Source organism: Capra hircus, unplaced genomic scaffold, assembly GCF_001704415.2.
Source record: "Capra hircus breed San Clemente unplaced genomic scaffold, ASM170441v1, whole genome shotgun sequence".
Taxonomy (NCBI): Eukaryota; Metazoa; Chordata; class Mammalia; order Artiodactyla; family Bovidae; genus Capra; species Capra hircus.
Window position 1 is genome coordinate 64945 of NW_017189630.1, and position 26943 is coordinate 91887.

The 26943-nt window shown below is 45.4% G+C and overlaps 1 protein-coding gene across 3 annotated transcripts in view; it reads left to right on the plus strand.

The window, feature by feature from the left end:
- The window catches only part of MAMLD1 (mastermind like domain containing 1), a 117617-nt gene that overhangs the window by 39771 nt on the left and 50903 nt on the right, over nucleotides 1-26943 (plus strand). For all 3 annotated transcript variants that reach the window (XM_018044592.1, XM_018044593.1, XM_018044594.1), the window contains exon 2: nucleotides 20724-20882. In XM_018044592.1, the coding sequence (XP_017900081.1) occupies nucleotides 20787-20882 (96 nt within the window). In that variant the 5' untranslated portion in view covers nucleotides 20724-20786. The remainder of the gene's footprint in view (nucleotides 1-20723; nucleotides 20883-26943) is intronic.

Consider the following 26943-nt stretch of genomic DNA (forward strand, 5'->3'; position numbering starts at 1 on the left):
CCTCAAAGTCGTTACAGCCAGGTGAGTACATTTGAGTGTTGACACCTGTTTCCAGGTCATCCACCCCAGGGGGGAATTCCACAGCTGCTCATTCACTGGTTGTGTGCCCGCCCTGCAATGGGCTCTCTGCTGCTGCTGCTGCTAAGTTGCTTCAGTCGTGTCCGACTGTGTGACCCCATAGACGGCAGCCCACCAGGCTCCTCCGTCCATGGGGTTTTCCAGGCAAGCGTACTGGAGTGGGGTGCCATCACCTTCTCCAGGGCTCTCTTCTAGGGACTGGCAGATAGCATAGGCTTGTATTCTAGTGTGGAGAGACTGGACAGAAAGAGAGTCAGCATGGCTCTCTGCGCTCTGATGTTTTACTCCACCCAGTGGCTAGGCCCACCATGGTCAAGTTCCTTGCCTGGACCTAGAGGGGGCCTAGAGGAAGACCTGCCAGTAGTAAATGTTTGGTAGGGCTGACCACACAAAGCACATGATGAATACTGTGTCTTTGATCTTCGTCACAACCCTATGGGGCAGATGCTATTACTATCATCTCTTTTATAGATAAGGAAATAGACACACAGAGAGGTTGAGTAACTTCACCAAAGCCACACAGCTCTTAAGTGGCAGAGCTAGGATTCAAACTCAGGCCTTTGGACACCAGAGTCCATGCTTTAACTGCTCAGCTACTGCACTGCCTAATGTGTATGTCTGTGCTCAGTTGTGTCTGACTCTTTGTGACCCCCATGGACTGTAGCCCTCCAGGCTCCTCTGTCCATGGGATTCTCCAGGCCAGAACACTGAAGTGGGAAGATCTCCTCCATGGGATCTTCCCCACCCAACCTCTCATGATGGGGCAGAATCTGAAGCCTGGCTCCCACCACCTTCAAGGAATACCCAGGTCTGGATCCAGCCCTAGGTCCTCTCTCTAAGGGTGTGTGACTTCACCATGGAGGGGACACTGAGGCAGCCATGTGCTCACTGGTGTCACCAGGCCTGATCAGTGCCCCGTTCCCATTCCTCCACCCAAATGCCTTCCTCAGGGAAGGAAACCCCAGCTCTGTCTGTTTCACAGAATGAAAGCTCCAAGGCACCAACTCTGATCACACCAGCTTGCCTCTCCCCACCCAGAAGTATATTAGCATCTCCCCACCCCCACCCCAACTCTGGGTTCCAAGCTGGGACACAAGGTTTACAGAGAAGGGGAGATCATTATCATGCTGGGTCAACTGGTTACCACCACTGCCTGTGCCAAGGTGCAGTCTTGCCAGCTGCAAGGCCATTTCAGCCTTTGGTGCACCCAGTGCCTCTTGGATTTGGCCTCCAAGCCAGGTGGGGAAGTGCTAGCCAAGGCCGAACAGTGGCGTCATTTGCAACAAGTTGGAGGCTGCCTAGAGGCCATCTGTCACTGAGTTTGGGAGGCTGTCACCGTATCCCACACTGCACCTATCTCAGGATTGCCCTAAAGACCTGGGCAGTGGAGCTCTTTGCTACCAGGGCAGCTTTCTCTGGCCTGGTTCCTCCTTTCCTGGGTCACAGCAACTCAGCTGGTAGGAGCTGTCAGAGCCCCAGGAGCAGAAACTGCACTTCCTGATGGAGAAGCAGGCAGGCCACTGGGGAACTGAAGCCACTTTATTTAATGGACCCGTTTGCCAGAGGCACAACACAGAGAAGATGAGAAGAAACCCTGTTCCATGAACTCAAACCAACCAGACGTAAGCTCAAAGACTCCAGACTGTCTGGAGAGGCAACACAGCATCAGACCAAAGCAGCCAAGATGCATCCGCGTCAGAGGTGAAGCACTGGGGTATGTGACCGAAGGGAGAGAAGAAGGTAAGGAGACCCCACACTCAAGGAGTCCTGGGCTGGCAAAGAGACTCATCTGCAGGAGGAGAAGCCAGGCTCTTGGGAGAAAAACTTCAGGCTTCTTTGTCGAAGAGAATGCCCTTCAACCTGGGAGTCATAGATCGGCTGGTGATATGGTTTAGCTCGACGGGAAGATGGTGACAGATGAAGGGGTTGCATAGCGTTCCCATTCCTTGAGAGCTGGGACGAATGACAGTCCCAGGGCACAGAGCAGGGAAGAGCATTCTGGATCATGCAGAACTGCCAAAAAGAACCATAAAGCACCAGGTGGGCCAGCTACTTGCAAATTTCCAGAAAAGAAACTCCTTAAACTGGATATCTTACATGATTCTAATTAGCTTGATGCGGCTCCCTGAGAAAATTGTAGAACATGTTCTTGGAGCAGTTGCAAACATGGGGGTGCTTAGAGAAGGAAGCCAGCCCAGAGCAGGTCTGAAACAAAAGCAGAAGGAGTGGGGCTCCCCCCTAGTCCCCACGGGCTCATGGGAGAGTGCGTTGGGTAGAATATTCTTTTCTGTTGGAGGAGCTCCCTAGGCAGGTAGAGCAGAGAAAAGCAGGCAAGTGGTTTTGGACCTCAGCAAAGCATTTGGCAGCAGGGCTTGTGAAATCCTCGTTTATAGCCCAGTTATGTGATTGTGTAACCAGTGAAATGACCGAATCCAAAGGCTGAGGAGTCATGTCCCCCTTGGAGAAGGAAGTCTCGAGGCACATTCCAGGCAAGTTCCTCTTGGCCTGCTTTGCTTTTTTTTTTCTCAATGATCTGGATGAGATGAGAGAATCACTCTTACCATATCCAGCCCTGACATAGTCCCGGACAATGGATTCTCTGTAGTGTGAAAGTATTGTAGGATCTAAAGAGATCTTGATGACCCAAGATTGTCATGGGAGGTTCAACAGGAACAAAAGGCAAGGTCCTGTGTTTGGGTCTTGAATTCATCTGCCCAAGAATGGGATGGGAGGACTGTGGCTTGAGGAAGAAAAACTGGGAGCTTCTAGTTGACCTCAGTGATGGTGATTCAGTACTGAGCTGGGCCTGCTGTCAGGGTGACCATGCCTTAGGCCTCAGTGTCTGCCCTGGTGTACCCCAGCTCCCATCCAGCAATATAGACAAGTGGGGGTCATCAGGTTGGAGAAAGACAGGGTGATGAGCACGCTCCAGATACAGGCAGTGTATCCCATGACCTCCCCAAGCTGGGACTTGAACCCAGGGCTCGTGATTCCAACTTCAGAAGTTATAATGAGCACCTGTGTGCAACCCTGCAGGCAGCATGTAGACTGCCATGTACTAGATACGAAGCCTTGGGCTCATTTCATTCTGATTCTTCTGAGTACATTGACAAGTGCTTTGACAGTTGGAAAACATTTTCACAGAAACCAGAGACCTTATTGGCCTTTAAAGATGTGGGGGCTTCCTCCTCTAACTTCCAGTGCCCAAGAGAAACTCAGCAGAGATCCTCTCTCATGAAAAGCAATTTCATATATGAATATGAAATGAATTTCATGAACCACCAGAGGCTTCTTACCATTTAAAAAAAAGCATTATTAAAATGGTACCTTCTGGATGCACCAAGGTTATAGAAGTAACAGGACTTTACCAAACCTTAACTGCAATACAAAATGAAAAGTTTGTCTCTTTTCTTACACCTTCTCCACAACTCTCTCATACTTGCTTAGTATAAGGAGAAAGAGAAAGGACAGCTCAGTGTAACACAGGCAGCTTGATTGCATGAATACACAGATGGCTGATGAGATGAATGAACTGCAGAGTCTTGGCACAGAAGTGTTTATCTGGTGAATTTCTGAATTCCATATCTCCTTCCCTGGTAGCTCAGCTGATAAAGAATCTGCCTACAATGCAGGAGACCCCAGTTCGATTCCTGGGTCAGGAAGATACGCTGGAGAAGGGATAGGCTACCCACTCCAGTATTCTTGGGCTTCCCTGGTGGCTCAGCTGGTAAAGAATCTGTCTGCAACACAGGAGATCTGGGTTCAATCCCTGGTTTGGGAAGATCACCTGGAGAAATGAACAGGTACCCATTTCAGTATTCTAGCCTGGAGAATTCCATGGATTGTATAATCCATGGAGTTGCAGAGAGTTGGACACAACATAGCGGCTTTCACTTTCTGTGCACAGTTGAGGTTCGGTAATGGTTGATACTCCTCTGAAGCATCTCAAGTTCTGTGGGTTTGTAATGTATCTTGGTAATGTGGCTTTTAGGCTTTAGCTGTTTGAATTAAGCACAGAAATATATATTTGTATTTGACCCACAATGGAGTTAGATATTCATCCTTGAAAGAATTAGAGCAGGAAGGACTGCTGAGATTATGGAGGTGGTCCTGATTTGGATTTTGAAAACATTAGTCTAGAAGAAATACAATGGATAAAACCAAGGAGAAAAGTAATACAACATTGTACAGAAACTATACTCCAATAAAAACTTAGAAAATAAAATCAAGGAGAAACCAGAACCCTGGGATTCCTGGCTACCTTCTTGGTGCACAGAGCTGCCTGGGTCCCTTGAGCACTATAGGGTAAGCCTGAAGGAGGACATGGGTCTTTTTCAAGAACCTACTTCCTCCTGGTAGACTAGCACCCTACGCTTCTAACCCCAGTTTTAAGCTCCAAAATGACATCGTTTTTTTCTGACTCAGGGAAGACACTTATGATCAAGTAAAAATGTCTTATTCACCCTGGTATTATTTAGCATTTGGGCTTATGGGTTGGAGTAGTTTTTGCTTGATAAATAGGCTAACTTGGCATGGGGCCAGCCATAGAACTCGTGTAGTTTGAACTGTAGAAATCCACTCTCACTATCAACCGAAGTAGCTTCCTAAAGATATTTGTGTGCATGTTCCCTTCCTACTCTTCTAGAGGCCAGGCTCATTTGTACCACATTGCTCTTGCCTCTTTATCATGCCGTGCATCTGAATGGCTGCCTGTGAAATTGCATTCATTTTTAATGCCTGCTTCTGTGCATTTTTGTTGACTGTGTACTCAAAGGGAAGTGTCTGGGGACCATTTCTGAAATGTACAGGCATTCTCCCGCTGTCTTTAGTAACCGGAGCCATTGTTGCCAACTTGCAATAGATAAATATCTGGAAAATTAGATTGTTTCCTCCAAAGCTGATGGTAGCAGCCTTGACTGTTTTCTTTCATTTGTGAAATAATATCTAAAATACTTGCAGAGAGGCATTTCCAAGAATGGAGAGAATTTATTACATCATAGTAAGTAGTGAAAGCACATTTCCTCCCATCAAATGGGATTTCATATGAAGTCTTTAAGAGCAACCCTAGTCCTTTTCTTATTATCCAGTATCCATCTGGAGAGTGGAATGTATTCAGGAAGACTATTTTTTAAAAAGTTTATTTATTTATTTGGCTGTGCCAGGTCCTAGTTGTGGCACGCAGAATCTTTAGTTGCAGCATGTGGGATCTAGTTCTCTGACCAGGGCTCGAACCCAGGCCCCCTGCCTTGGAGTGCAGAGTTTTAACCACTGGAACACCAGGGAGGTCCCAGGAAGACAATTTAAACATGTTGCTGTTTGGTTGCTCGATCGTGTCCAACTCTTTGCAACCCCACGGACTGCAGCACGCCAGGCTTCCCTGTCCATCACCAACTCCCAGAGCTTACTCAAACTCCTGTCCATCATGTCGGTGATGCCATCCAACCATCTCATCCTCTGTCGTCTGCTTCTCCTCCCGCCTTCAATCTTTCCCAGCATCAGGGTCTTTTCCAGTGAGTCAGTTCTTCTCATCAGGTGGCCAAAGTATTGGAGTTTCAGCTTCAACATCAGTCCTTCCAATGAATATTCAGGGTTGATTTCCTCTAGGATTGACTGGTTGGATCTCCTTGCAGTCCAAGGGGCTCTCAAGAATCTTCTCCAGCACAGACTTCGAAGGCATCACTTCTTTGGCACTCAGCTGAACTCTTCACAAATCTTTTCTAGCCTAGGTTTTTTTTTTTTTTTGTCTTTATTTTTTTTTAATGGCTCTCTTCTTCTTTTAACTCACTGCTCCTCTATGCCACGTTACACACCCTCCCATCCTGCGACACACCCTATTAAATCATTTTCTCAGTTGAACCCACCACAGTGTAGATGGACACAGAAGGCTGGACTGGGGTGCAGACCTCCGAGGATGCCTCCTTGCAATGCCTGGTGATAAGTGCCGCATTTCTTACCTGTCACCTTCCTTGTTTCCTCTTTCTTTTTAGAGTGTTCTGGACTCTGAGGTTGGTGAATTCTCCAGCCTTGTCCTAATTCACTGTCCAGGGCTCTGATCTCCAGATGGCCTTGTTTAGAATCTGGGGTGGGGATCCCATGAGTGTTTGGTTGAGTGTGGAAGGTGGGGACCCCAAACCCTGCCCAGCCACACCAGGAATCTTCAGGCAGCCACTGAAGGAAGTCTGAACTATGGCTTCGGAGTCCTAGTCTGTGAAAGGCCATCGAGGCAGTGGCAGTTGGCAAGGCTTGTAGGGTCCTCCAGGCCAAACTCTTTGGTCTATTGAAAGAAAGTGAACACTGGAGAGGTGAAATGGCACGTTAGCCAGCCTTGGCAGGGAAAGACTGCACCCTTAGTACTGTTGATGGTTTGAAGTGAGGTCAGGTCACTGTATGGCCTGGGAGCCAGCCTCAGGGGTGTATTAAGCTTCTTGGCTCATTCCTTTTGGAATGTGGACCCAAGGGCACATTAGATGTGGTGTCTGTCTCCAGCCCAGCTCACCTTAATTGCACCCTGACTCCAGAGTCAGTGAGCCTAACAAGTAGTATTAGCTCTCCCTGCCCAACACTCCATGCCATCCTGCACCAGTCTCTGCCTTGATTTTCCTCTTTGTTCAAGAAGAAAGTCGCCTTCTCATCTCTAGTTTTCCTCCACACACTAACATTGTAGGACTCTAACCAAGTGTGAGTATATAGAAGCTGGGGACAAAAGTGACAGCTTCTGTTCAGTTTTGTTGCTCAGAAATGCAGAAAGGGGCTGACTCCCCACAACCCTCTTTCCCAGGGACTTTCAGGTTCTGATTCTCATCTGGCCTTCACACAGTACATGTGAAATGCAAAGAGCAAAGGGTATCAGCCGCACTTTGCAGATGAATCTGAGGGTTAGAGAGTCCGTCATTTGTTTGAGACAGAAGTGGACACCATGTCTCCTGACTCCAGTGTTCCGCTCAGTATGTCTTTTGGGTCACCAACTCCAAACACTTTGCAAATGTTCACTTGCCTGCTTGTTGATAAGCTTGACGCTATTGCCTGCTGAAATTGCCACAAAACCAAACCACTTCCTCCTTACCCCAGCATCTCCAGTGATTCTTGTATGTTAAGTCTAGGGGAAAGGAATCTTGCTTGCATGTCGGCTTTTAGGGCCAGGGCCAAGGGGTGAGCAGAGAGGGAGGCGGGTGAAGCTATGTTTCTCTTCCCTGTGCTGGTGGTATTGGCACTGCCTGAGAGCTTGTGAACAGAAGCCCGTCTGGATGGCAAGATCGAGGGGCCAGGTGCCCTGGGACTGGAACTGATAGGGACATCCTCCACTGAGAAGGGGAGTCTTTCCCCTGGGCCTCTAGTGCTTGGGTACTTTCTGGAACAGGGAGAGAGCAAGCAAGAGAGTCTCTGTGTGTGTCTCTGAATGTGTGTGTCTGTGTATGCCTTTGTATGTCTGTGTACACGTTTATGTCTGTCCTCCTGTGTCTGTGTGCACCTGTGCATCTGATGTCTTATTTGTGTGTGCATTTGTGTGTACATGTGTGACTGTTGGTACCTGTGTCTGTGTATGTTTCTCTGAGCATGTGTGACTGTGTGCATCTGTGTATGTATGTGTACCAACATATGAGTGGCAGGTTTGGCCCTGGAGAGGACACTGGAACAGTTTCCAGACACGCTCCCTCCAGCACAACACCCACCTTGGTCATCTACTGTGGGAAAGCTTGGGGGAACTCGTGGGCATTCAGCACCCAGGAATGCCGGCACCTAGAGGGCCCGTCTGGACTACCACTTTAAATCCCAGGGCACTTTCAATTTTCAAAATGCATGATGTCTAAAACAGAAAAAGATGATGGTGGACAAGTCCAGTAAGAAATGAGGTCTTGACAAAACTTGGCCTCGCATCACCTTACAGGCTGTTTCTGCCACAGTTGATTATGTGATAAGATGAGCATTATTATCCCTGCTCTAAGACTGTCTTGGTATGCCCTCATTTCTGGATGTCCCCAGGTTGCAGAAAACTCTGTTCTGATTGATGTCACGGATGGACACTCTGTGCTGCTCGGTCTTGGAGTCAAATCTGTTTCCAGGTGGGGCCAGCTAGAGACACAGTGATCCCAGTTGACATGGTTTGTACAAGTTTCGGCTCCTTTTGAAGCAGAAGTCTGCTCTCTGGACCTACTGCGTAGGACCGTGGGACGTTTGTACTTGCCAGAAGCCCCCGGCCTCAAGCTGATTCATCACCAAGCAGTGCAGGACTCTCAGGGGTGTGTATGGTGGCCGGTCATTTATAACCTCAGTGGCAGTATCCGAAATGCAAAAGGAGGCAGATTGCAGTGGTTCCCTGAAGCAGAATTCGCAGCAACCAGATCTTGAGGTATTATTTCGAAACCAAGTCTGTAAGTTCTTTATTGATAATGTGGGAAAGGTCCCAGCACCTCTGTGTCATTTAGGGGCTAGTCCTGCTCAGAGTACAGGATAGAAACTTTTTCCATCTCCCCAAATTTATAACATGTTGCTTCATCCTTTTTCTAAAAGGAGCAACTTTCTAAAACCCCAAGTTAGAGAGTGATAATAATTTTGTCTTTATTATAAAAGCTTAATTAATATATAATTTACATACCATATGATTCACTCTTTGAAAGCATACAATTTGGTGTGTTTTACTGTTTTGACTTGTCTATTCTGGACATTTCATATAAATGGAATCATACTCTGTGTGGTCTTTTGTGCCTGGCATCTTTCACTTGGCATACTGTTGTCAGGGTTCATCCATGTTGTAGCATGTACCAGTACTTCATGCCTTTTGATGGCTGAGTAATACTCCATTGTATGGAGAGCCCATGTTTGGCTTATCACCAGTTGGTGGACATCTGGGTTGTTTCCACCTCTTCACTGTCAGAAGTAGTGCTGCTATGAAGATTCTTGTACAAGCTTTGGTAGAGGCCTGTTTTCATTTCTCTTGGCTGTATTATACCAAAGAATGGAATTGTAAGGTCATATTTGGGGCTTCCCTGCTGGCTCAAACAATAGAGAATCTGCCGGCAATGCAGGAGACCCAGGTTTGATCCCTGGGTAGGGAAGATCCCTGGGAGAAGGAAATGGCAACCCACTCTAGTATTCTTGCCTAGAGAATCCCATGGACAGAGGAGCCTAGTGGGCTACAGTCCATAGGGTCACAAAAAGTCAGACATGACTGAGTGACTAACACTTTCACACTTTCATGGCTATTCTATGCTTAACTTATCCTGGAACTGCCAAACTCTTTTCCAGAATGGCTGTACCATTTTACATTCCCACCGGCAATATATGAGGGTTCCAATTGCTCCACATCACTTTGGGCTTTTTCAAGTCAACTTTTAAAAAACAGAAAGCAGTGTTTTAGAATATTGAGGTATTTATTAACCTGTAATTATATGCCTTGTGGCTCTTGGATACTCTCAAAGCACTCCTTTCAAATGCACGGAAATATTGAACAACATGTTATGCATTCCTAGGAACATATGGACTCCAATCCAACAGGTCTTCAAGGCTCTAGGCTGAAAGACTCCTTCAGATGGTTCTAGGCCACCCAAGTTTGAATCCATTCACACTCAGTGGTAGCTGTTAGATTTCTATATAGAACTTTGCACTTTACATGTGAAGAAACTGAGTCTTCAAGGTTAAGGAGTCATGACTGAGAAGCTAGCCTTCCTGCTTCAGGGCCTATTCTTGGGCTTCGAAGCCCTGACTCTCCTAATATCCAAAGGCCAGTCTTCTTCGCCCTTGATCCCAGCCTGGGGTCTGCCTGTTTCACCCAGGACAAGCTCCTCTGGAGTAGGGCATCTCACTTGACTCCTTACACCTTCATACCAACATCTCTCATGGCAAATCAGAATTCACAGCAGCCAGTTCCTTTTAGAGCAGGGTCATCTGCTATGATTAGAGCCCACTGTGGCTGTGATTGATGGCAGTGGGTTGATGGATCTGTTCCCACCAGACGTTCTTTGCTGGTGGTCTGGAGAATAGCAGTGGCCTTGGCCTCCTGGCATGTATTCAGCCCACCCTGTGATTCTCCGCTGGAGGTGCCTCCTTCCTGTTGCTTCCTCTTACTTTCCACACAGCCCTGTACTCCAGCCAGTTTTGTCTGCGCAAGTTTGTGATGCTCTCGCCATGAGCAGAGCCCTGGGCTGGATGTTCCAGCTCTCAGCTGCCCAGGTCCCTGTCTTTAGGTGGTGGGACAGGCCAAATAATAAGAGTCCAGAACTGGGTGTTCTTTAAGTACCAAGAGTCACAGATGGTCCTGGGCTCAGAACACTCCAGCTCTTAGTCATCCAAACGAGAGGATCCTTTACCCCCAAAGAGTAACAAGCCCTGAAGCTCCCCGAGGGAGCCCCCTTGACTGTGGACACAGGCCAGCCTCACTGGGACCTGTGCCTTCCCTTTAGCATTTTTCTCTCTGGTATATGAGTTTGCTAGCGCTGCTATAACAAAGCTCCACAAACTTAAACCAAAGATAAGAATTTTCTCACATTTGCAGAAAGCGTAAGTCTGAGATCAAGGTATCAGGAAGGCTACCGTCCTGTGTCCAAATGTACCCTTTTCATAAGGACACCAGCCCTATTAAGTTAAGGGCCCACCCTACTCCAATCACATCTGTAACTACCCTATTTCCAAATAAGGTCACACCCTAAGGTACTGGGGGTCAGGATATCAACATGAATGGGGGGGGGCACAATTCAATGTTAACACCAATGTACATGTCTGAAGACAGACTTGAATTATTTTGCCATCCTATTACCTCCACCTGACTGGCTGGGTTCCATTCCTCTGTAAGCCCATTTGAAGTCCAGAGGTCTTTTGACTTTTTCTTTCATTTGGAAGCTAAATTTCACCCTTGAAAAAAATGAGAACTCTAATATCCCAGTGTCTCCTATCCTAACTCAAAATACACCCAACAAGCCAGAGACCTGGGATGGGATCTCATGGTCTCAGAGATTCCTATGGGAATGGCTGAGCAGGACCCTTCTCCTCACCTAATCCAGGGACCGTAGGGGAAGAAGCAGCTAGGATGAGAGATGTGGGGTCAACTTGGCCTTCCTGTGTAGCTTGCCTTTGTACCCTTCAGTCTGAAGCCCAAGGCTTTCTGCTCCTTAGTTCCTTGGGGGAGGGCCTTGGACTCTGTTGCTTGGAAAGATTTCAATCCTTCAGGGTTGCTCCATCCTTATGCTCCCCTTGCCTCCTTGCCAAGTGCCTCTGATTTGGTTTGTTTCCTTCCTCTGTCATGCCCGGAGATCTGACCCCGACTGGCACGTTGAGATGGACATCAGACGTCTGGCCAAGTCCACAGTCCACAGCAAGACGTCGGTACTAGAGCCCTTGGCTAAGGCAGGGAGCAGTGAGCTGGTGATGACCCTGGGGTCCCTCGGGTACCTTCAAAGCCTGGGCTGAAGGGGAGAGAGACTGCCTGAAATCCTCTGCCCTGAACCTGAGCTGGGAGGACACCCCTCACCCCACACCATTAACATCAACAGGCTGCTGAACCCCAGAGCCAAGCCTTTCCCTGGAGCATGGACTTACTTGATGATGCAGGCAGAGGGGTGGCATTTTCTCTCTGTATTAAAGCCAACGTGAATAGAGAAAGCTGAATTCACATGGATTTCTGAGGCTGAAATGAAAAGTGTGTGTAGCAGATGATTTGGGAGTTCATCCACAACCTTGGACTGTGCTTGGAAACATTGCTGGGGTTGGGTTTCTGTTAGTGGGGGGCATTAGGCTTCCTGTCCAGCTGTTCATGGATATTGCCAGGGCAGAAGGAGCCCGAGCTGGCGTCGTGAGTGCTAAGGTAGCATACCTCTGCTGTGGCAGAAAGGTTTGCCTGAGGGCTGGTTCCCGGGCCTGGATTCCTCTAGAGGCAAAGAGGAAACGAGGTAACATCTGGAGACGCTGGGATGCTGGTGGCGGGAGACCCCTTCTGACTTGGACCAAAGTCAGTTTCCAGGCAGGAAACTCTCACCTGGGTTTCCTGTTGGCCATGCTCCCCTGGCCCAGCTGGTCCCAAAGCATAGTGATGCAATGCTGGGTCAGGAGGTTGCCTTCATCCACACAGCTCCGACTGCTGCCATCACCTGCCCTCTCTACACTGGGCTGCTGGGAACCGCGAAGGGGCAGGGCAACAAATCAGTAGAGTGGAGTCTTTAAGAGCCAAAGCAGCATTATTTTTTTCAGTTTTGTCTTTTTTCCCTTAGAGCTAAATGGGTAGCTTGTTTGAAAATGGTAGGTTTTGTGTGGACATAAATTTTTATATCTCTGGAATAAAGGCCCTAGAGTGCAAGTGCTGTGTCATCCTATAGCTGCGTAGCTAGTTTTACATTTCCAACTGACAGTGAGTGATCCAGATGATCCACATTCTCACTAGATTTTGGTGTTGCCACTGCTCTTTATTTTAGCCATTCTGATAGTAGGTGGGGCTTCCCTCATATTTCAGTTGGTTAAGAAGCTGCCTGCAATTCAGGAGACCTGGGTTCGATTCCTGGGTCAGGAAGATCCCCTGGAGAAGGGAATGGCAACCCACTCCAGTCTTCTTGCCTGGAGAATTCCATGGACAGAGGAGCCTGCAGGCTACAGTCTGTGGGGTCACAAGAGTTGGACACGACCTAGCGACTAAAAAGAGAGAGAGATAGGTAGGTAGTGGAATCTCATTGTGGTTCTAATTTACAGTTCTTTAATGTTTAATGATATTGAACATCTGTGTATGTGCTCATTTGCCTTCCGTAGAAACTCTTCAGTGGAATGTCTTTTCATGTATTTTTCCCATTTTCTAATTGGGTGGTTTGTTTTCCTACTGTTGAGTTTTTGAGATTCTTTATATGTTCTAGATACTAGTCCTTTATCCAATAGGAGGTTGGCAGGTATATTCTCCTAGTCATGTTTTCATCCTATTCACAGGGTCTTTCACAGAGCAAATATTTTACTTTCGATAAGGTGTAATTTATCAATATTTCCTTTTATGAGTCATGCTTTTGCTGTCAAGTCTAAGAAAGAACTTTTTGCCTAACTCTACATCCCAAAGATTTTCTCCTACCTTTTTCTAAAATTTGTGTAATGTTACATCTTACAATTAACTCTTTGGTCCATTTTTAGTTAATTTTTGTGTAAGGCATGAGATTGAGTGTGAAGTTTATTTTTTGCCTATAGATGTTCAATTGTTCTAGAACATGTGTTAAAAATGCTGCCATTCCTGCACTGAATTGCTTTTGCATTTTTGTCAAGACTCAGTTGGGTGTATTTATGTGGATCTATTTCCGGAATCTGTTCTGTTCCAGTAATCAATGTGTCTGTCCCTCTGCCAACACCACACTGTCTTGTTTAATGCAGTCATATAATAAGTCTTGAAACCGGGTAAGTTGATTCCTTCCACTTCATTCTTCTTTGTCAGAATTGTTTCATCTCTTCTCCTTCCCTTACATTTCCATAGAAATTTTAGAATAATTTTATCTATATCTACCAAAAATCATGCTGGGATTTTGATAGGAATTTGGTAAAGCTGTGTATCAATTTGAGAAAAATTGATATCTGTACAATGTTGAGTCTTTCATTCTGTAAACACAGAATATCCCTCTATTCATTTATAGCATCTTTGATCTTTCATTAGTGTTTCATAGTTTTTAGTATACAATCCTGGATGTGATTTGCTTGATTTTCACTGTAGAAGTATTTGAGCAATAGTAAACTGTACCGTATTTTTAATCGCAGTTGCCCATGCATTCTTTGTTGGCACTTATAAGTGCAATTGATTTTTATATGTTGATCTTGTATTCTGAGTCCTTCCTGAACTTGCTTATTAGTTCCAGGATATACTTTGTAAATTTTTTTTAAGATTTCCATGTAGAAAATCATATCACCAGAAATAGAGATAGTTTTACTTCTAATATGTATGCCTTTCATTTCATTCTCTTGCCTTAATGAACTAGCTACAACCTCCAGTACTGTCTCTGGTTTATTGTTTTTTGTTTTCTGGGAAATATATTTGATACACAACATGGTGTAAGTTTAAGATGTTCAACATATTGATTTGATACGAGCAATGATGAGAGTAGTTATCCTTGCCATGTCACCAAACTTGGAGGGAAAGCTTTCATCTTTAATTATTAAATGTGATGTTAGCTGTAGAAATATTGCAGATGCTTTTTGTCAAGTTGAGGAAGTTCCTCTCTAGTCCTGGTTTTCTGAGAGTTTTCATCATGAATAGGTGTTAAATTTCATGATGTGCTTCTTCTGCATCAAATAATATGATTGTATGACTATAACTGAATTTGTGGTTTCGAGACAATTGTAGATTTACATGCAGGTCTAAGAAATAATGCAAAGAGATCCCTTGTGCCCTCTTAACTAGCTTTGCCTAATGATAGCATCTTGCAAAGCTATATTACAACTGGGATGCCAACATGGGTATAGTCAAGGTACAGAACATGTCCATCTCCACGTGAATCCCTCATTTTACCCATTGATGGACACATCCACTTCTCTTCCACACCAACCCCTTCCTTACTCCTTGGCAACATCTAATTAGTCCATTTCTATAGTTTCGTCATTTTAAGAATGTTATATAAATGGAATCACACAGTGGCTAAGTTTGGGGGATTGCCTTTTTTTTCATTCAGCATAATTCTCTATAGACTCATCCAGGTCATTATCAACAGTCATGTCTTTTTATTGCTGAGTGGTATACCATGGTATGTAGGTACCAGTTTGTTTAATCATTTACCCATTGAAAGATTTCTGGGTTGTTTCTGGTTTGAGGCTATCTTGAGTAAAGCTACTATAAATGCTTGTTTGCTAATTTTTATATGAATACAAGTCTTCATTCCTCTGGGATAAATACCTAGGAGTGCAAATCCTGGGCATGTAATAATTATATGTTCAGTTTTTTTTTTTTTTTAATTTTAAAATCTTTAATTCTTACATGCGTTCCCAAACATGAACCCCCCTCCCACCTCCCTCCCCACAACATCTCTCTGGGTCATCCCCATGCACCTGCCCCAAGCAAGCTGCACCCTACGTCAGACATGGACTGGCGATTCAATTCTTACATGACAGTATACATGTTAGAATTCCCATTCTCCCAAATCATCCCACCCTCTCCCTCTCCCTCTGAGTCCAAAAGTCCGTTATACACATCTGTGTCTTTTTTCCTGTCTTGCATACAGGGTCGTCATTGCCATCTTCCTAAATTCCATATATATGTGTTAGTATACTGTATTGGTGTTTTTCTTTCTGGCTTACTTCACTCTGTATAATTGGCTCCAGTTTCATCCATCTCATCAGAACTGATTCAAATGAATTCTTTTTAATGGCTGAGTAATACTCCATTGTGTATATGTACCACAGCTTTCTTATCCATTCATCTGCTGATGGACATCTAGGTTGTTTCCATGTCCTGGCTATTATAAACAGTGCTGCGATGAACATTGGGGTACATGTGTCTCTTTCAATTCTGGTTTCCTCCGTGTGTATGCCCAGAAGTGGGATTGCTGGGTCATAAGGTAGTTCTATTTGCAATTTTTTAAGGAATCTCCACACTGTTCTCCATAGTGGCTGTACTAGTTTGCATTCCCACCAACAGTGTAGGAGGGTTCCCTTTTCTCCACACCCTCTCCAGCATTTATTGCTTGCAGATTTTTGGATTGCAGCCATTCTGACTGGTGTGAAGTGGTACCTCATTGTGGTTTTGATTTGCATTTCTCTAATAATGAGTGATGTTGAGCATCTTTTCATGTGTTTGTTAGCCATCCGTATGTCTTCTTTGGAGAAATGTCTATTTAGTTCTTTGGCCCATTTTTTGATTGGGTCGTTTATTTTTCTGGAATTGAGCTGCAGAAGTTGCTTGTATATTTTTGAGATTAGTTGTTTGTCAGTTGTTTCATTTGCTATTATTTTCTCCCATTCAGAAGGCTGTCTTTTCACCTTGCTTATATTTTCCTTTGTTGTACAGAAGCTTTTAATTTTAATTAGATCCCATTTGTTTATTTTTGCTTTTATTTCCAGAATTCTGGGAGGTGGATCATAGAGGATCCTGCTGTGATTTATGTCTGAGAGTGTTTTGCCTATGTTCTCCTCTAGGAGTTTTATAGTTTCTGATCTTACATTTAGATCTTTAATCCATTTTGAGTTTATTTTTTGTGTGCGGTGTTAGAAAGTGATCTAGTTTCATTCTTTTACAAGTGGTTGACCAGTTTTCCCAGCACCACTTGTTAAAGAGATTGTCTTTACTCCATTGTATATTCTTGCCTCCTTTGTCAAAGATAAGGTGTCCATATGTGTGTGGATTTATCTCTGGGCTTTCTATTTTGTTCCATTGATCTATATGTCTGTCTTTGTGCCAGTACCATACTGTCTTGATGACTGTGGCTTTGTAGTAGAGCCTGAAGTCAGGCAAGTTGATTCCTCCAGTTCCATTCTTCTTTCTCAAGATTGCTTTGGCTATTCGAGGTTTTTTGTGTTTCCATACAAATCTTGAAATTATTTGTTCTAGTTCTGTGAAAAATGTGGCTGGTAGCTTGACAGGGATTGCATTAAATTTGTAAATTGCTTTGGGTAGTATACTCATTTTCACTATATTGATATATGTTCAGTTTTTAAGAAACTGCCAAAATAGTTTTCCAGAGTAGCTTTGCCATTTTTCATTCTCTCCAACAATGCATAAATAATCCAGTTTCTCTCATTTTTGCCAGTATTTGGTGTGTTTTTCAAACAAATAAAGGTGAAATTCAAATGAAAATTAGTGGCATTCGTTCATTCACAATGTACTATACCATCTCCTCTATTTAGATCCTGAACACTTACATCACCCAAAGCAAGACTCGTCTCTAGTAAGCAGTTAGTCCCTGCCCTCAGTCCCTGTCGACCACCAATCTGCTTCCTGTCTCCATGAATGCAGCTATTCTGGATATTTTGTATAAATGGCATCATATAATATGTGACCTTTGGTGACTGACTTGTTTCACATAGCAGGTTTTATCTGTATACCAATAATTCATTCCTTTGTATGGCTGAATAAGTCAGTGTTAAGGACAAGGCAATTTTTGTTTATCTGTTTACACATTGATGGCCATTTGGGTTGTTTCCACCTTTTGATTATCATGAATAATGCTACTGTGAACATTTGTATGGAAATATTTGAATATCGATCTTCATTTCTTTGGGGTATATATGTAGGGATGGAATTGCAGGGTCTGATGGTAATTCCATGTTGTTACTTTTTTTGGAAGAACTGCCAAACTGCTTTCCCTAGCAGCTGTAATGTTTCAGTTCCCACCAGAAATGTATGAGTGTTCCAATTTCTCCACATTCTTGTCAACACTTGTTATTTCCTTTTTTTTATTATGCCATCCTACTCTGTAGGAAGTGGTATGTCATAGTTTTGATTTGCATTTCTCTAACATCTCTTGATACTGAGCATCTTTACATGTGCTTGTTGGCTGTTTTTAATATCATTTCAATATTAATTTTAATATCTATTTTTTATATTCCCTTCTTTGTTTGCTTTGGGTTTCTTCTCCTTTTTCTTGGTTCCTTAGGTGGAAACCTATAGATTTTAGACTTACCCTCATTTCTGTTATAACTGTAAATATCTCTCTCAGCACAGCTTTACTTGTGTTCCACAAATTTTGATGTAGTATATTTTCATTTTCATTTAGTTCAGTTTATTTTAAAAATTTCTCTTGAGACCTCCTCTTTGACTCCTGAGGTTTTTTTTTAAGTTTGTTGCTTAGTTTCCAAGTGTTTGGAGATTTTCCTGTTGTCATTTCTGTTTTTGTTTCCTAATCTGATTCCACTGTAGTCAGAGAAAATACCATATATTACTTCAACTCTTAAATTTTTGTGGATTGTTTCATAGTCCGAATGGTGTCTGTATTGGTATATATTTCTTGGATGCTTGAAAAAAATGTAAATTTTACTGTTTTCTTGATGGAGTGTTCTATAAATATCAATTAGATCTTATTAGATGGCAATGGTGTTGAGTTCTTTTATATCTTGCTGATTTTCTAATTGTTCTACCAGTTAGTGAGAGAGGACATTGAAGTCTCCATTATGAATGTCAAATTTTCTATTTCTTCTTTCAGTTACTGTTAGTTTTGACCCATGTATCATGTAGCTGTGTTGTTTGGTGCATACATATTTAGAATTACTTTGTCTTCTTGGTAGACTGATCCTTTGCCCTTCTCTGTGCCTGGTCATTTTCTTTGTTCTGAAGTTATTTGATGTTACTAGAGCCACCCCTGCTCGTTTTTAAAAGTTTTTTCATCCTTTTACTTTCTACATGCCCATATCATTACATTTGAGGTGAGCATCTTGCAGACAGCATATGGTTGTGTTATGTTTGTTTTTTTTAATTGACTCTGTCAACGTCTCTTTTTAATTGCTGTATTTAGATCATTTTCACTTAATGTACTTATTGATGTTAGTGCTTAATTCTGCCAGTTTATTTTTAATTTCTGTTTGCTTTCTGTATTTGTCCCTACTTTCTTTTTCCTGTATTCCTGTGGGTGACTTGAAAATTTTTTAGAATTTCATTTGCTGATTCGTGTATGATGTTTCTGCATGTATGTTTCTAGATGCCATTTTTTTGGTGTTTCTTGGTACTACATCATATATACATAACTTATAAGGGTCTACTGATGTCAGCATTTTACCAGTTTGAGTGAAGTATAGAAACCTTACCTCTCTTTCCACCCCTTTACCACTCTCCTCTGTTTATAATGTAATTATGTTAAATATTTCTTCCACATACATTTAGAACTGCAGCATGCAATGTTATGTTTCTTCAGCTGCCAAATATAATTTAGAAAACTTTAAGGAAAAGGAAAGTCTATTCTATTTCCCCCCCTTTTTTTTTTCTCTCTTTCCATGGTTCCTTTTTCCTCGGTGATGTCCAAAATGTCTTCTTTTATCATTTCCTTTCTGTTTAGAGAGCTCCCTTTAGCCATTATCTTAGGAGAAGTCTGTTGTTGATGAATTCTTTTAGTTTTCGTTCATCTGAGAATATTTTGATTCCCCTTCCATAGCTGAAGTGTGATTTTCAGCACTCATTTAGATCTTCTGTTTCGCTGGCTTTCTCTGACAATGCTCTGGCAGGGAAAGGGGTGCACTGTCTCATTTCTGCCAGGTAGCTATGGAAATTCAGATTCTCCACTTAGCCTTCGTTGTCACCAAGGAGGCTGGAGCTTCTCATTGCTGCTGGGCAGTGATGATAGTTTCAGCTCCCCACTGGGCTTCTGCTAATGCCACCCTGGGTGGGATGGGTAAGAGTGCCTCATTACTGTTCCCCATGTGACCTCTGCTGACATTGGAAGGGATGGGATGTGGACTCATGACCCCGTGGAAGGGCAAAGGTCCTGACTCTGTGCGGCCTCCTCTTAACACCACCCTGGCAGGAACAGGGGAGATGACTCATTTCTGTTCGGGGGGATGGAGTCTAGGCTCCCAACTGGCCTTTGCTGATGGGACTGGGTGGGACCACCCTTTTGTCTGTGGTGTTTAGCTGAAGAAGACTGGCTTTTGCATAAAAGTTTTCAGTCTTGGGAGACTGCCCCTTTTCTGGCCCTTTGAGTAAAGAGAGGAGACTTTTGCAGGAGCTGTTCTGTCTGTGTTCATTGGTACTTTGGGTTGTCTGCTTCTTCAGTCCCAGTCTGGGATCTACAAGGCAAAAAGAAAACCCAGAGAGCTTGCCACTGCGTCATTCCCTATGTCCCAAGGTCTTTATCCAGTTTGCTTTCTTCTCCCCACCTTTCAGGGTCTTCTGGTGCTTGTTTTATATATAAGACCCAGAGGTTTCAGTTGTCTGCAGTGGGGGAATGGGGAAAGTACGTCTGCACATTTCCAGAGCCAGATATGTGGACACGGAAATTTTAGACCTGTATTTGTCCTGCCAAGGAGATCTAGGGAAGGACAGCTTCCCTCACACATGAATCTCTTTGGCAGAGCTCTAATTCCATGTTGACATCCTGAGAAACAAAAAGAAATAAAACAAAACACATCTGCTGTCCCTGGGTTTGCATGTGTTTGCTCGTCTGTCATAGAGGGCATCAGCTGGCACAGCCATGATCGTGATCATAGCCAGTTCGGTTACCTTTTTGTAAACCAGTGCACCAGAGTTTCGTGAGCCCCTTCCAACAGCCATTGCTTCCTTCCAGTGGTTGTTGGGTTATGACCTATTAGTCTGCTCACTTGGTTGGGTGCTCACAGGGGCAGAGTTGGCAGGTGCCCCTTCTATGGACTGAAGGCTTCAATAGAGCTGAAAGGGCAGTTAAGCCATCCCCTGATCCAACCACCTTGGTTTTCATATTAAAAAAAAAAAATTCTGTGTTAGAGAACAGAAGATCTCATGGTGTCCCACAGAAAAGCCTTCCCTGCCTTGAAGCCCAATGTCATTTAGTCACATCGAGCTGTTCCTCCACCCATCCCTAAGCTCTCCAGAGACTGCCATCTCATCCCAGCCAACTGCCTACCAGAAGTTCCCCTCATCCCTGGAGGTGGGAAGGGCTCAGTGAGGGTGGTGGGGTGGAAAGAGAGACAAGAAAATTGCACATAGCCAACTCCACCCAAACCTGTCCTCAGAGTGCAAGTCTGTGATTCACGGGGTCAATGGTCTCATCTTTGTGTCTGAAAGACAGTGTACTTTTTGTCTCCCTAAGCCCTGTGTCTAGGTCGTTTGGGAAGCGCCTGGGAGAGTCAAGAATAAAATTGCAGGTCAAACAATGGATGACTGGAAAAGTCGACTTGTAGTCAAGAGCATGCTTCCCCATTTCGCCGTGGTGGGAAATCGTCAGGAGCCCAGAAAGCTCCAAGAATCGGTCAGACAATGGGCTATGGGGGGAGGGGGGCTTTGAATGTTTCTAACCTTAAACTTGAACGTAAGATGTGTTGTTGAAGTTCTCTGTGCAAACTTGGTGGCAAGGTACCAACCCCAAATGTAAAGAAACTGAAATGTAACCTAGAAAAGATCCAGGAGATGAGCTGACCCTGCCCCTTGTGAGTTTCAGGAAGAGCAGGAGAGTCCAAGGCTCCGTCTGGATTCCCAGTCCAGCTCTCTCTGCATACACTCCTTTAACTAGGAAGAGACGAAGGGTGAAAAGGGGAAAAAGTCTACTTTTTCTCTTAATGGAAGCCAGGAATTTGGGGATGTCAGGCACTGAACGTATTATATTAGCTTCCTAGTACCACTGAGAACAGGAAGCCAGTGATTAGGGCACTGAAAGATACTCCCATTCGACTCTCTGGCCCTGATGTCCTTTTAAAAACTCACCTGACAAATTTCTGCTTGCCTCCCTCGGAACTCAGACATCATCCATGAGTGTGAAACTCAAAGTTAGGGATTCCAAAAGTAGTTTGGGAAGCCAGGATTCTCGAAAGGGACGTGGGAGCCATTGGTTGGTTGACTCTGACAATAAAAGCCTGCAACCTCACTCACTAGTCTACCAAGTTAGCTTAGTTACTAGGAGGTACTGCAAGCACAATGGCTGTTATCTCAGTGCATTAGGTCCACAAAGGAGTGGCTTGCTTAATCTCAGCAATTAATAGAGCAGAGAGGAAATGGTTCTTCTAGACCCGTGGGTCTGCTTCCTTCCTCTTCAGAGAAATGGGAGCTGGGGCCTTGGAGGTAATGTCATTTCACATAACTAGAGGGCCCAGCTTCTCCAATTCCAAGGGCAGTCTACTTTGAGTAAGTCAGTTTTCTATTTAGGTGAAAATTCTGATCTTTGCACAGCTGTCAGGGAGTGAGGACATGGTTGAAATCTTTTTTTCTCTTTTTTGACCTCGTTGTCTGCCACTAAAAATGTATTGAGAAGGTGGTATCTAGTTGAGACATTTACAAAACTTTGTTTACTGGACTTCCAGCTCAAAAAGGATACTGATCAGATGGGATGGCAGAGAGGGAGCAATTACTTACCCATACCCTGTCCTCCAAATTCCCAGCCGTCCCATCAGGCATCTTTCCAAATCAGTCTCCACCCTCCATCCTCATTACCCTTTCTAGTTCTTGCTTCTCTTTTATGGTCAAGAACTAAGTCTGTGAAGGAAAACCTGTTGGTGATACATCCAGAGACCATGCTTGGTTTCAGTGGGTCTTGCAATTTCTTATTTGTTCCACACTTGTTTCCATCCCAAGGAGAAAAGATTGTGGTGGGGGTTGAAGGTGCAGGATCCTCTTCCTCTTACCCCATGAGCCCCACCACCCCTGTGTAAAGTGTGACTAGTTAAGTAACTGGTTTGGTTTTGACTGGTATAGATCTGGATGCGGGATGTGTTACTCCAAGAACATGTCCTCCGAGTGGCCACCAGCGCCCTCACTCTGAAGAAACAGCCTTGGCTCACACCATTTCTGGGCTTTGCTTCTCTTTCCAGGTGGCCTTTAGAGTCCTTTGTAAGCCTGACCAAAAATGCACATGCATTGCTTTAGCATCACACCTTGGACTTGATCAAAATCAGCCCTTCTCCCTCCTCCACAACACCCCTTGTTCTGTGGCTCTGAGTGAGCTGGTTCCGAAAGTCCAAGCTGTCCTAGAAGACCAAGGACCTGCCTCAGTTGAGCAGATCCAAAAAAATAAGCCTCAGGCTCCAAAAGCAAGTCTCTTGGATAAGTCCTCTTGGCAATAAAAGCCACGTTCATCTTCCTGGAAGATGCCTGTGGCCTCTGAAGGGTCTGAAACTCAGGGAGCCCACTCTTCTTGGCTGTGCCTGATGGGTAAATGTGGAGCCTGGCCGAGCCAGGCACTGCTGATGTGGCCACCAGTAGCTGGGGCAGCTCTTGGTTTGAGCACAACTGACTTCTCTTGGCTGGTCAACTCCGGCAGCTTCAGTAAGGTAACCGGTACTCATGTGGAGCTCTGCCCTACAGGCCCCACATGCTGAGTAGCTCAGCAACCCCTTGATTGTGGACAGAGACAGTTTCAAAGCAAAATGGCCAGTCAGTTCACCATGAAACCTGCTGTCTAGGACCCAGAATGGAAGCAGCAAGAGGCAGTCCTTGGTGGGAGCAGCGCTGGTGCTTCTCAGGTGTGGCCTGGACTGGGGTCTTGGCTGTTTCCTGTGCTTGCTTTCCCTTGGATGTTTTCTAGTGTCCAGGGATGATACCCCACAGCCCCATCCTGGGAAACTGTGTGCTTCTGGAAGCACGTCCCTAGCACCACCGTCTCTTCTTGCCAGCATCCTCAGTGGAGAAGGTCTGATGCAGACATCAGCTTACCTGGTTTTCTTCTCCTTTTCCAAGAAACAGACCAACAAAAAACTAATTTCAAGTCAAGATCTGTTCATAAAATTATATCAGTCCCAAAGGAGAGTTCTTTTAAACAGCCCTGGGATCTCCCTGTGAATCATTGTGAGTTCCCATTCAGGAAAACATGCATCCGATGTGATGATTGCTTTTGGCTTAAGACCAGGGCTCAGGACACCTGATTCCAGCCTTGCTTCTGCTCCTAACTAGCTATGGGGATTTGGCCATCCTTTGTCCACCCTAAGGACAAAGATCAAATTAACCAGGAGTAAGAATAGCCACTTTTATTTGAGAATTGACTAGATGCCAGGCACTTGCTAAGCATTCAGGGTGCCTTATCTCCTGTAATCCTGAGAATAACCCTGAGATAAAGAGGCTATCCCCAGGAAACTGAGACTCAGGTTAAGGAACTTGACAAAGTCACAGAGCTAAGACACAGCAGAGCTCAGAGCCTGCTTTCTTCGCTGATGGCCTCTGCTGTCTCTTGGCTCTGAATCATGTTGAAAACCACAAAACCCTGAGTACGTGTCAGGCAGGAGTAGTTATCATAAGAAAGCACAGCACCTTCTCAGCATTTGTTCATTCATTCAGCTGCCTGATTGCTTAATGACTCTTGTATGATCTGGAGTTCTACCTTATGAACATTTGGGCATCCACTCAAGCTTAATAAGGCATCCAGTCCTGGCAGTGAGTGTATGGAGTTTTAACAGGAGGCAAAACATTTGGCCCCTCTTTTTGAAGTTAAGATCTCCATCCATTCCTCCCCCAGCATGGTGAGTGGATTGATGACTAGCACGCAAATGTCTCAAATACTAGCATGCCAGGTGGGTGTGTTTTGGAGCTAGGGTGGAATTGGAACTCAGTTATCTCTGTCTCAGTCTACACCCCACCCAAAGTTGTAAAGATTCCCCAGCTCTGAGCAGCCATCTATTCCCTTCATAAGGCAGCTCCAGATGAAATGGAAGCTTTAAGGTATTAGACATACAGTCAGAAAAGGAAAGGCATGCCATGCTCCTGGCTTGTCCTCTGTCCTCTGCATGTCCTCTTTCACCGTCTCCCAGAGTTTGCTCAAGCTCATGTCCATTGAGTTGGTTATGCCATCCAACCATCTCATCCTCTGTCATCCCCTTCTCCTTTTGCCTTCAATCTTTTCCAGCATAAGGGTCTTTTCCAGTGAGTCAGTTCTTCGCATCAGAGGGCCAAAATATTGTAGCTTCAGCTTCAGCATCAGTCCTTCCAATGAATATTCAGGGTGGATTTCCTTTAGGATTGACTCATTTGCTCTCCTTACTGTCCAAGGGACTCTTAAGAGTCTTCTCCAGCACCACAGTTTGAAAGCATTAATTCTTCGGTGCTCAGCCTTTTTTATTGTCCAGCTCTCACATCTGTACATGACTACTGGAAAAACTATAACTTTTTTTCCCCACAGCCAGTCCCTCTTCATCAGGAAGCTTGCACAAGCCTCTTGTCCTCATCCAACAGAGGGCAGACAGAATGAAAACCACAATCACAGAAAACTAACCAAACTGATCACATGAACCACAGCCTTGCCTAACTCAATGAAACTATGAGCCATGCCGTGTAGGGCCACCCAAGACAGATGGGTCATGGTGGAGAGTTCTGACAAAACATGGTCCACTAGAGAAGGCAATAGCAAACCACTTCAGTATTCTTACCTTGAGAACCCCATGAACAATATGAAAAGGGGAGCCATATCAAGGGTCCCTATTTGGGTGGCCCCAAGTGCAGCCTGTTTTGTACCCATGGTATGACCTAAACCAACTGCTCACCCCTTCTTCTTCTCACCTCTAAATGCAAAGGGAGCTGAGGAAAGGGAAGAAAGGAGCCTTGTCCGTCTGTCTGCTTCAGATAAAGGAGGGCCATTCACTTGCTGCTGTGCTAAGTTTGGGACTTTGTGCCGAGCAGCCCCGGAAGCACACCCTTTTATTTGCAAAAAGAGTAGTGAGGACTCAGTGAGGAGACACCGCATTTCATCCCCAGGCTCTGCCTGGCACTTTGTGTGAGTAAGTTCTTTAACTCCTGAAGCCAGAGGGCCCATCCTGCCAATTTTCTGGGGTCCTTCCTGTGCACTCAGCCCTGTGCTAGACACTGGGCTACAGCAGCTCCCAGCCAAGGGCAGATTTCTCAGGCTTCCTTCGCTGGGAACAGATCTGTCCTCAGAAGCTGGGAGGAGAAGGGCATGCTCCTTCATAGACAGTAGTTTCTCTGCTCTGGTGACACGTGGACCAAGATCTCCATTTCACCAGGGAGGGGACCGAGGGGCTTTCCCAGTATTATATGGGCAGTAGGTTGGAAACTCAGATCTCAAACCCAGGTGCTCTGACTCCAAAGCTCCTCTTCCTTGCCTGCTTCCCATTCCCCAGTTGGGAGTTAAGACAGACAGAGTCTTCCCCAGTCGGGCACAACTTGGGGTTCAGGCTGTAGCAGTGGACAGAACAGAGCCCTAGATTGCCTGGACAGTCCACTCTAGTGGCAGATGGCCCATAAACAAAGATAGAGTGGAGAGGCATCCTGACTTCATACTCATGGCTCCCTGGAATCTTCTGACTGGCATCACCAGCTGCCCAGCCTGAGAGCTAAGAGCCAGTATAATTAAAACCCCACAGGGAGGTAGGGACAGCCACCCGGGTCCTGGGCTAAGTGGTCAAAACAGCTGTCTTAGAAATCTGGAGAGGCAGGCTGGTGTCCCCTGCTTCATGCAGGCTTCTGGCGTGGTGCCTGTGTGGCTCCAGCCCCAGGAGAAGGGAGCTTTCTGGACCTGGGGATTGGGGGCAGTCCAGGCATCAGCTCCTCGGGGAGGCAGCTGTCCCTGAGAGTTACTGGGATCCTGCATGGGACTCTGCCCTCTGTCTGTGTCAGATGACTGTGAACAAGGTATGGGTCTGAACTCAGTGTAAACCACACAGGTTATTACACTGTTAGCACTTTGAAAAAAAAAATGATCAGAGATGGGCATTGACTCAGAAGGGTGATGAGAGACAAGTGTCCTTGGAGCTCAGGGTGGTGCCACTCTGAGCGTTCTGGGTCACAGCCTACAGTGTGTGTGCGCCTTTCTATTTGGGGATTCCCCCCCGTGGAGCACGCAGCTGTTTGCTTCCTTTCCTCCTGCCCCTCCTCCTGCAGGGAGGGCTGGACCCTGTTCCAAACACCCAGGCAGAGTCCTTGCCTTCAGCCTGGCTCCTCATGAGGGCAGCACACTGCTGGCCTGGCAGGACACCACTGGGCTCTGCATCCGGGTCCTGCCTGGGTAGCACCGTCCAGCACAGCAGTGACCTGAAAATCCACCACAGTCCACGCTCAGGGGAGGCTCCTGGAAGGGGCAGGTCTACTTAGCAGCTGGCACTCACTGGAACTGCCTATTTCTGAACTTCCAGGAGCCCACACTGGCCATGGCTGCATTCCTCTCCAGCCCCTGCCCCCAGCTTTCTTGACGTCAGGCCTGAGGTGACAGGTGTCTGGAGCTTGAGCTCCCTGGGGTGGGGGCAGGATGAACAATGTTGGACCCCAGGTCAGGGAGACAGGAGAGCCAGCTAGGGTGTGTACAGGCTGGCATGGGGCAACCCTGGTTCACAGGCCCCAGGCACATCAAACTCTGGGTTGGCCTGTGAAGGATGAAGCCT